At 43.2% G+C, this 10,464-nt stretch overlaps 1 protein-coding gene across 6 annotated transcripts; it reads right to left on the reverse strand.

The window, feature by feature from the left end:
• On the reverse strand, positions 1-10,023 carry tnnt1 (troponin T type 1 (skeletal, slow)). 6 transcript variants are annotated; one of them, XM_014192746.2, is made up of 15 exons: positions 9,864-10,023; positions 5,787-5,814; positions 5,612-5,628; positions 5,041-5,103; positions 4,325-4,342; positions 2,752-2,775; positions 2,269-2,290; positions 2,091-2,151; positions 1,789-1,905; positions 1,435-1,512; positions 1,171-1,284; positions 842-954; positions 552-642; positions 367-407; positions 1-225 (listed from the first exon to the last, which is right to left on the reverse strand). In XM_014192746.2, the coding sequence occupies exons 1-15, from the start codon at positions 10,006-10,008 to the stop codon at positions 180-182; spliced, it is 978 nt and encodes a 325-aa protein (XP_014048221.1). In that variant the 5' UTR covers positions 10,009-10,023; the 3' UTR covers positions 1-179. The 6 variants fall into 6 exon arrangements, with proteins under 6 accessions (XP_014048221.1, XP_014048224.1, XP_014048222.1 ...); XM_014192749.2 differs by having other exon boundaries at positions 5,787-5,819; positions 9,864-9,974; XM_014192747.2 differs by lacking the exon at positions 4,325-4,342.
• Between the last annotated feature and the right edge of the window lie 441 nt (positions 10,024-10,464).

Below are 10,464 nucleotides of genomic sequence, written 5' to 3' on the forward strand. Positions count from 1 at the left end.
TGAGTGTGCACCGTTTTATTATCAATACATTTTATTATAACTTGTATTTTGCAATGAAACACATGAGGACATGCCAAAGAAGAGGGGAAAGATGGAAGAGGGGATGGTGGGATCTCCCTCCTTTCTTGTTCCCTCCAAAGTCGTCTTCTCCCTTCGGCCCTATGAGAGCGGGAGCTTCTTTACTTCCACCGACCGCCAACCTTCCCCTTACCATGGACCTTTTTACTACAGGGGAGAGAGATGGGGAGAAAGAGAGCAATTACTTGTAGATAAATGCACATACCATACAAACACATGTTACTGAAAAAAGCGGCTAAAAAGTTCATATAAAGAAACCAAGAAATTGAATAGAGTTACTGTACTTACAATTTCTGGGCACTTGTGATTCTATTCAAGAGAACGATAATCTGCGCACACAAAAAAAAATGACACGAGATCACATTGCATCAGTGATTTCACGAATACCACACAACAGACGTACACAGTCGCTCACACACAAGCCTAAGCATCTATGGATTCTGCCATTGGTCCACGTGTCCAGGTCTTCCCACCTGATATTTCTGTTTCTTCATGTGATCAATGAAGTCAAATTTATCCGACTCCAGCGTGTAGATCCAGTTCCACATCTCCTGAGCTTGTTGCCTGGGAGACCAAGAGAAGGTGGTGGTGGGAGGGGGTGGTTTACAGGTGGTAACCATAGCAACACAGTTGGCAGCCAGCTGTGTGGGCTTTGGACGTGTATTGGAGAAAACGCAGATGTGGTGGTGTAAGGACGATTTTGGCCCATGTGTATTTGGCTTTGGGGATAAGGTGAGGTGTGTGTGATCGGCCCGGGACTCACTTCAGGGCGTCCTCTCTCAGGTTGTCGATCTCCAGTGTGGGTCGTCTCTCAGCCAAGGTCTTCTTCTTGATCTCTCTCCCAGTTAGACGCTTCCCTCTCCCACGATGCTCCGCCTGAAACATGTCGAACGCGCCTAGAACTTCACGAACTTCAAACTATATCGAATGTTCGGATTCTCTGTATGTTTACAACAGTCTGACAGAACATTTGACCCGCAACTGTAAGTTGTCCAACAACGTAGATATTTATCTTAATGAAACACATTTACTGTATGAATCTAAAAAATCTGTTCCTAAAGCTAACAAGCGAATGACAGTGGACATAAGTACCTTTTGCAGGAAACCCCCAAAGTTGGCCCCCATGTTGGAAAGAACCTTCTTCTTCTTGGCCTCGTCATCGTTCTTCTTTTTAGCCTCCTCATCTTCCTTTCTCTGCCGCTCTTCCTGAGCAAGAGAACGATAAAGTTAGAAAGGAAAAATACATTCTGAACACGACACATCTGTTGTCTATCTGTTGGTACCAGGAGTACCACAGGGGTGTCTGTTTGCCCCTACCACAATCCTGGTGTACCGCAATAGTGTGTTTTGGCCTACCGCAATCCTGTTCTGCCGGTCCCGCTCCTTCTCCGCTCGAACTCGCTGCACCTCTGCCCTCTCGAACCGACGCTTCTCCTGTGGGGATGAGAGAGGGAAAGGATGAGAGGGGGAAAGGATGAGAGAGGGAAAGGATGAGAGGAAAGGAAAGGACATTGGACTTTTTCATATCAACTTTTTTTATCATGAGCTTGTGCGCTCCTTGACCAGGGTCGTGTTCTGTTGGAGCGAAACGTAAAAAATAAAAATAAAATAAAAAACATGAGCATTGTTATTGGACAAGTTCATGTAGTTAAGGTTGTACTTCCTCTGTTCCATTTCAACACTTCAACATGAAGTATACAGTTGGCTCACAATTCGGTCCTTCAGCCCAATGAGCTCCTCCTCCTCCTTCTTCCTCTGGTCAAAGTGGACATCAATCAGACTCTGCAATTCAATGAGGTCCTTCTCCATCCTCTTCCTGTGGATGTCCTGAGAGAGGGAAAGAGAGAGGATTGAGATGAAATGGATTCTTATTCAGAGATGTGGTGGAAAGCGGAGCTGCATCAAACTAACATCAATATTACTGTTCAGTGGTGAATTTGGACATTGAAGGGGAACAGCCAACCAGGACCCAATAATGGGCCAATTCCTTAATATGAGATGACATCACTCACATCAAAGTCCACCCTATCCCCCTCTGGAATCTTGGGAGGGGCTAGCTGGGGCACCATGGGCCTGAGTGGGGGGGGGGGGGGGGGATAAGTGAAATAGAGGATGAACAGAGAAATACATGTTTTAACCTATCTGTCACACAACACAAAGCAAAATTGCCACAAACAAAAGTGAACATACTTGGGAATGGGGAGTTTCTCCTCTGCACAGAGAGAGAGAGAAAGAGAGAGAATTATTAACACATAAAAGCACAGAAATATATATTCTCGCTCTCATTCTGAAGATGTCATATGAAATCCATCGTCTTGAAGAAAATAGAGGACACAAATCTCAAAAACAGGACAAAAAGACAAGGCCATATGTTTTGCGTAAATCATACATTGACATCAAAAAGGGTGTACAAAAAAAAAAGATTTGTGTTACGCCTACAGATCTGAAGTTAGTATTTGACCTCCAGAGTACAACAGGAGCAACAGCATGCACTATCCTCATCATCATCATCATCATCATCATGTGTCTGTGTGTGTAGCTACAGCAACAGTACAGCTTTGCTGATGAGGTCATGAGTTAAAGAGTTAGAACATGTGATTCCTTCTTCTTACAGGCATTTCAAATGTAGGTTAGATTTAATGTGATTAGAATCACTCCCACAATCACTCTCACCTTCCTCCTCCTGAGCTTCCTGCTCTGATGTGCCAAAGGCAGAGAGAGAGAGAGCGAGAGAGAGAGAGAAAAAAGAGAGAGAGACATACAGTTGATATTGAGCGAGAGAGAAAGAGAAAGGGAGAGAGAAAGAGAAAGAGCGATAGACAGAGAGAGAAAAAGAGAGCGAGATATACAGTAGATATTGAGAGAGAGAGAAAGAGAGAGAGAGAGAGAGAGAGAGAGAGAGAGAGATGGGAATGGTGAGAGAAAGATAAAGATGGGATAAAAGATTGAAGCAGAAAATTGATAAGAAAGGAGGAAAATATGAAAAACAGAGGGAAGGAGGGTGGTGCAAGAAGAGAGATATGGAACGATTGAAGAGAGAGTAAGTTTAATGCAGTGGTGCCGACAGGCTTAGGAAAACTCACATTTCCCATCATGCACTGAGGGCCACATCACTGACTACAATTGTGTGACCCCAACAGCTACTTCGAGGGAAATGTAGTTTTCTGAGCCTTGTACTGTACAAGCATTCATAATTACGGATGCACATGTTCACACATGTACATACAAGAAGTAATTGAAAATGCTCTACAAATGAGGATATACACTGAGTGTACAAAACATCAGGAACCCCTACTCTTTCCATGACAGACTGACCAGGTGAATCCAGGTGAAAGATATGATCCCTTATTGATGTCACTTGTTAAATCCACTTCAATCAGTGTAGATGAAAGGGAGAAGACTGGTTAAAGAAGGATTTTTAAACCTTGAGACATGGATGGTGTATGTGTGCCATTGAGAGGGTGAATGGGCAAGACAAAATATTGAAGTGCCTTTGAATGGGGTATGGTATTAGGTGCCAGGCGCACAGGTTTGAGTGTGTCAAGAACTGCAACACCGCTGGGTTTTTCGCGCTAAACAGTTTCCTGTGTGTATCAAGAATGGTCGACCACCCAAAAGACAGCCAACCAACTTCCCTGTGTAACACTTAACACCTTGTAAAGTGCATGCCCCTACGAATGTTTATTTTTACTTAACCTTTATTTAACTAGACAAGTCAGTTAAGAACAAATTCTTAATTACAATAACAGCCTAGGAACAGTGCCTTGTTCAGGTGCAGAACGACAGATTTTTACCTTGTCAGCTCGGGGATTTGATCTAGCAACCTTTCAGTTACTAGTCCAATGCTCTAACCACTAGGCTACCTGCTGCCCAAATCTAAAGTAGTGTTGTGTTGTAGGGGGTAAACGAATAAAGGCTGTTCTGTGGACAAAAGAGTTGCAACGCAATATTATGAAGGTGTTCCTAATGTTTTGTTCGCTCCGTGTATATCGTCTCCACATAAGGAAGTGCAGAGCATAAAAAAAGTCGAAAACTAAGCATCAAGCAACAACAACCAGCAGTTAAACACTGAAAAGTACTGCAGCGATAACAACAACTGTAAAACCCATACCGAAAATAGATTGAGGCTAAATAGAACGGAATAACCCTATATGTAATCCGTAGATATAGATCATATCATCCTTTTTTATTTTATTGGCATTTATTTGTTTAATATTTTGGTTGGTATAATGTGTTCTCACCCTACCTGTGTACTCTTGTTTCTCTGATAGTCAGGACCAGCACAGGGTCAGCCAATGGAAGCGGGACATAAGGGATATTGACAGGTCAGAGTGCATCACCCACTAGTCTGGCATTATACACAGAATACCTTGCTCATTAAGATCCTAATGTCATCCGTATCTCATCTGAGTGACCTCGGCTCTGAAGTCAGTCTGATTGGACAGACAGGTTCTGTCGCTGATGATGATTTGTGAGGTCTGTTCATGCCTAGATTCTGATTGGCTATTTCTACACAGTGGGCTAATCATCATTTGGCATGACATCCTAAGCAATTCCCATGTAATCAAATGAAATCAAAGTTGATCGGTCACGCACACAGTTTAGCAGATGTTATAGCTGGTGCAGCGAAATGCTTATGTTACTAGCCCCTAACAATGCAGTAAAATGTCAAACAAGTACACAAATGATAAAAAAATATATATATATTAGAGCAAGTCACATAGAGCAAGTCACATGGTTCTAGTCTAAAGCGTTGTACAGGATATGAGGTGTCATTCGAGACAGCCATTGTTAAGTTCAAGTAGTAGAGTGTTGTAGGGGATTTAGGGTGTAGTTTGGGACACAGCCAGTCTAAAGTAGTGTTGTGTTGTAGGGGATATAGATTGTAATTTGAGACACGGCCAAAAGTAGTGCAGTGTTATTGTACATATAGGGTGTCATTCGAGAGACAACTCGTCTCACCTCCCCCATCGTCCTCCTGTGGTTCTTCTTCTGGCTCCTCCTCTGGCTCCTCCTCTGCCTCCTCTGGAGAGAGAGGAAGCAAGAGAGAGAGAGAGAGAGAGAGAGAGAGAGAGAGAGAGAGAGAGAGAGAGAGGAGAGGAGAGGGGGGGAGCCAAATGGAGAGAGAGAAAGTCAGAGAGCAGTTCAGAGGACAAGAGAAGGGACATGGGGCAATGAAGAAATCCAGCCAATGCGGTAGACATAGGGGGGGGGGAAACTAATAAAAGACAAGGGTGGAGACGGAAAAGACACATATGAGACAAGGGGATAGAGAGAGATATTAGAATGATGATTCAAGAGATAGAAGATGAAAGGAACGGAGGGAGATGAAAAGAGATACGGAGAGTGTGTGGCTAATAGAGGTCAGAGGCTTGGGGCTTAAAAAAAAAAATATTTGTCAGCAGTGTGCTGAAAGCAAAAGGAGCTGAGAGAACAGGCTAATAATAACAGGGTCGTGGACTTCCACATGCAAGGCCAAGTGTGGTCCAAAATGAATGACAACACTAACACCTCAGCTCAGCAACGCACTCACCTTCCGCCTGCTCCCCCCTACCAGAGAGAGAGAGAGGGAGAGGAGGAGAGGGGGGGAGAGAGGGAGAGAGAGAGAGATTCCGTTACCAATTCAGTTGGCAATAAATTCCAAATTTAAACCAGGAAAGTGGCCATCACAGCATTACATCGGTAATGTATATTATTTCCATACTCACTCGTATTCCTCCTCTACATCAGACATGGCTGCACTAAAAGAAAACCGAAAGGATAGTCGGTATACGTTTCATACATAATCGCCAACCTCTTTACAATACAATTATCTAGTAACTATCACACATTACCACGACACAAAAATAAAATAGGTGATCTCCCTCCTCTTCTGACAGTTAATTTGATGGCTTAACCATCCCGCCCTGCTCAGTTAGGTTTAATTCAGTTCAAAGTCTTGCACAGAATTCACTACATCAAAGCAAAACGTAATCATTTTTTCCCCCCCATACACAAATGATACTTGTGATGGACACCACATTTCTCCCGCTGATCACACGTATGACTGATCACACTCATATATTCCATTCATGCTCTAAGCTGTCAGACTGTCGGTCATCCTTTTTCACGCGCCGCTCTAATGTTCTTGGTCGTGACCTGCGGCCCTTGCCCTTTGACGGCTACGTTTGGAGCTCCGTCTGTGCTGCGGTCTCACCAAAAGTACAGCAGACGTTGCAGCGTGCTGTAGCCCACCGACAGATCTTACTTCACTGGATGTCCTCCAAACCACCCACTGTATCAGCCTGGTTGAAAGACCTAATGTCTGTTCTTCATTTAATTAAGAAAAGAATAAATACACCCAGAGGACGTACTGATAACTTTTTCCTGAGATGTTGACCTTTCGTTTCCTTTTTTTAAACAACGACCCTCTATCGGTCAGGAGTAAGAACTTGGGCCGACAGGGGACAGGATGTTGTGATATATTTTAACATTATTTTCATATTGTATGTTTTTTTTCACGTTGTTGTTTGACTTTATATGTCCAATAAAAATGTACGAAAATAATGGTTGTTCAGATGACAGAGAAAGGCACACACACTCACAAGGGGATTGTGCATGTTGGACCATGGGAGTTTCTGCTATAAATTGTCCCATGGTGCTGACATCTTCCTGGCTGACAAGCAGAGAGATTGACAGTGTGAACAGGTGAGAATGTTACGGCCCTAAACACAGAGGGAGATACAGTTTCTATCACTTTCTTCAGTTGCCCTTCTTTATTTCTCTCCTCTTATTTCCATTCCTATTTGTCATCTTGAACAATAGACCAATAGATGACTTGTGTGAAGGAGTAGAGAGTAAACTTGATGCTACACAGCAAATTGGCCAGTGTTAATTGTTCAATGTAACATTTCTAGTGTTGATTCAGGAACTAAATTAACTGTGTAAGAGTGAATTTAATTCTCAGTGGTGTAAAAGAATCCCCAGCGTTGGTGTTAATAGCCAAAATGATTGTTTTACACTTTGAAGAGTAAAACAGTTCCATCAAAACCACACCCATCATTATAATATTTCCCAGCATGCTTTACTGCAGGTAGATTTTTTTTAGGATTGTTTTTAGTATCTGTGTTTTTGCATGTACATTGATTGATTGATTAATCTTATGCTGCACAAATATAACTAACATATTTTTCTGAACTAATCCAATCAGTTAGTAAGATTTATTGCACTCGTTACTGAAACGGTTGTTCTGGTTTAAATGGTTTACGTATTTATTTATTTTAATCAACGCTGAATGCAAGTTAATAATGAATGAACTGTATGACATCCTAACTCTGGCTGGATTCCAATAGGAATGTGTGTGCCGCCCTATGGGACTCCCAATCACGGCCGGTTGTGATGCAGCCTGGAATCAAACCAGGGTCTGTAGTGACGCCTCTAGCACTGAGAAGCAGTGCCTTAGACCGCTGCACCACTCGGGAGTGGCTTCATTCAAAAAGAAAAGGCACCATGGGAAATATGCAAATTAGGATTTAGACCATAGTGTTAAAACAACACCCAAAAGGACTGTTTAACACTAATAGGACTTAACTCTAGATTAAAACTAGAGTTGAATATAAATAACAGTGTTAATTAACCCTGTTCAATTTGCATAACACTGGCAAGTGTAATGCAGAGTACATTTTTTACACTACCAAGTGTTACATTAACACGCAAAATGTAACACTATAATCAGAGTACTTTTTACACTCTGTAGAGTGGGCCCATATGTTATCTGTGGCAGTGCTAAAATGTACTTTAAGTGTTGATTTAATACTGCAAAAATGTACTGTGATAGCCGTGGTTGGTTATACTTGGGTTTGTATAATCAAAACCTATAGGTCTAGTACTCAGCAATACATGTTGTCATTGAATGGAAGGGCTTTATAAAACGTTACAGTTACGGCATGGGGTTGGTTTCAGCACGTTAGACAATTAGATTTAATCCTGGTCCTTCTTTCCCATCTTCCTCTTATGTCTATCAACCCGTGTTCTTTGTTGTGTCTATAAACCTCTATTCTCTTTTCCCTGTGACCTCTCTCTACAATGGTGTCAGCTGAAACAATTCATAGCATAGCATTGCCCAGGAAATATTTATAGGGCACATAGCTGTTGTCGCGTCTCTCCCTCACTTGGTTTTGTTCCTGAAACAATGTCGGCCATCCTAAAATGCCATCGGCGCCTCGCGGAGATTAATCCATCCCTCTTTCCAACGGGTGTCACGGCTAATGAGTTACTCGGTGTGTTTACCTAGCCAACGGAGGGGACAATGAGACGCACTGATGGATGGACGAAGGGACACATGGTGGGTGACAACGTCGGTGGAGGTCCATTGCTGATAGAGTTGGTCCTGTCATTACCTTGCTTCCAAAGCGCCACTGTGTTCTGTTTGACTTCTCATGCTCGTTTGTGGTACTACATTGTCATGAGTCGATTGACGGTTTAAAATTTTTTTCATTCAGTAGGCTGTTTTTCCAATGTATTAGGTTAGTTAAATGATGTGCTCCTAAAAGCTAGTCTTGGATCTGCTTCCCTCTCCCTAACCATTACCACATTCACTTTAAGGCAATTATCAACGCTAGATCAGTTCTCCCTGTTTTTACCGGCCTAACATCTGAAATCCACCATTGTTTAAGACCTGACTGTAGGCCTGTACCCAAGCTTATTCCACTCCAACTAGGAACAGGGTCATGGTCATTAGGCACCAAGGTAAAAAAAAAAAAACAGACAAACGGGGAGAGACAGCCTGGAATTGTCCAATAAGAAACATACATTTTGGTTTTCTGTTTCAAAACATGAAAACATTTTCTATTGCGTGTCCCAATGACCGACCCAGGAGAAGCCAGCATGGATATGGAAAAAGGGCGTGAGCTCAAGCCGAGGGAGGGAGGGTTAAGAATGCCGGCCGAGCAGGCTTACCAGGCGAGGCAGCGGAAGCCCACCATTTGGAGCTAAATGGCAGTTGGTTGGTAAGCGGTCCGGCAAGACAGCCGGGATTTGAGGCAAGTGTAAAGTTTCTCCGGGACATCAGCGGAGGGAGCATTAACGGTGGAATTCTGATGGGTTAATTTTAGTCAAGGACGCCGTGGGACGGGAGGCAGGGTGGGGAGACGGTGGGAGATTAGAGTGAGTCACACCGGCTCATTATCACTGCTATAGGGGAGAGGACCGTATTAATAGTCCTAGGGAGGGAGGGAGAACGGGGATCACTGCTCCTAGCTATGTCTGTCAGAATGTATATCTAACCCGGTGGGAAGAAGGAGGAGGGAGGAAGAAGAGACAGTTAGCACAGTATGACAGACTAGCTGACTGGACATTAGGGCTGGCTACAAGAGCTACAAGGTCAATGAGGGTCCTGGACTTATCCCAGCCGCTGCTATTAAAGTACAACCCATTATCATCCACAGGAGACAATATACCCAAAACACAAACCACCATACATGACCAGGCCTACATTGATCAGTACAGGAAATACATATATGCACCAACTAAAAACAATGACAGGGTATAGGTTTGATCTAACAGGTACAAAAACTGATACCACAGACAGATAAGTATATTTCTGTTAGGAATATCTTAAGATGCCAGTTTCCCGGACACAGCTTAAACTGAGTCTTGGACAAAAAAAAACAACTTTAGGCCAAGACTAGGCATAATCTCTGTCTGAGAAACGGACCCTACATGACCAAAACTGAGAGAGCAGCATCAAGAGGTGAAAGGTCATTCAGAACCTGGATGTACAGGAGGAGAGTTGGAGAAAGACTTACCAAGAGCAAGGTGAGGTTTCAACGGTGTGACAGACAGACAGAGGAGCCCAGGAGAATGACTATTGTAGTGAGAGACAATGGGAGTTTTATACAGGGGAGGGGTGGTGATGGGCAGTGTGTGTGTATGTGTAGGGCAGAGGGCCATGGGCGGATTAGGAGAGAACTTTGGGAGAAAGACAACCGCCTACTGGGATTAAGAGAACGAGGGAATGACCTCACTGAACAAAAGGGGCAGGTGGCGAGAGAGAGAGACAGAGATATACAGAGAACGAAAGCAGAGAGAGAGAAAGGGGAGACAAAAGAGGGATGGATGAGAGGAGCATACCAGGGCCAGAAATAAATGGCCAGAAATAGGTGGGATGAGTATTCTCTTCCATCCCTTTCCACGAATAGGGTCTTCCGTTCATAGAGAGACTCTGGGAAACAAGTAGTAAAAAAAGCAAAACCCATACTAAAGAGACAGTTAAATGGGGTATTGTTGGGATACATGTCGACTAACTGCAAGAGTGTTTGAAAGATTGTTATGGCAGGTATGATAATGACAATGCATGGCTAATGTTTAGTGTGATAACTCCTCGTATCTCAAAGATGCACTGAAGTG

The sequence above is a fragment of the Salmo salar genome, chromosome ssa03 (assembly GCF_905237065.1).
Source record: "Salmo salar chromosome ssa03, Ssal_v3.1, whole genome shotgun sequence".
In the NCBI taxonomy this organism is placed as follows: Eukaryota; Metazoa; Chordata; class Actinopteri; order Salmoniformes; family Salmonidae; genus Salmo; species Salmo salar.

Bases quoted from the DNA above. Each gene is read 5' to 3' on its own strand.
- tnnt1 (XM_014192746.2), bottom strand. From the start codon at position 10,008: ATGGCCCTCTGCCCTACACATACACACACACTGCCCATCACCACCCCT. The intron at 2,291-2,751 runs GTGAGAGTGATT...CTCTCTGTGCAG, and splicing joins GGAAGCTCAGGAGGAGGAAG to AGGAGAAACTCCCCATTCCC. The intron at 408-551 runs GTGGGAAGACCT...TTGTGTGCGCAG, and splicing joins TGAAGAAACAGAAATATCAG to ATTATCGTTCTCTTGAATAG.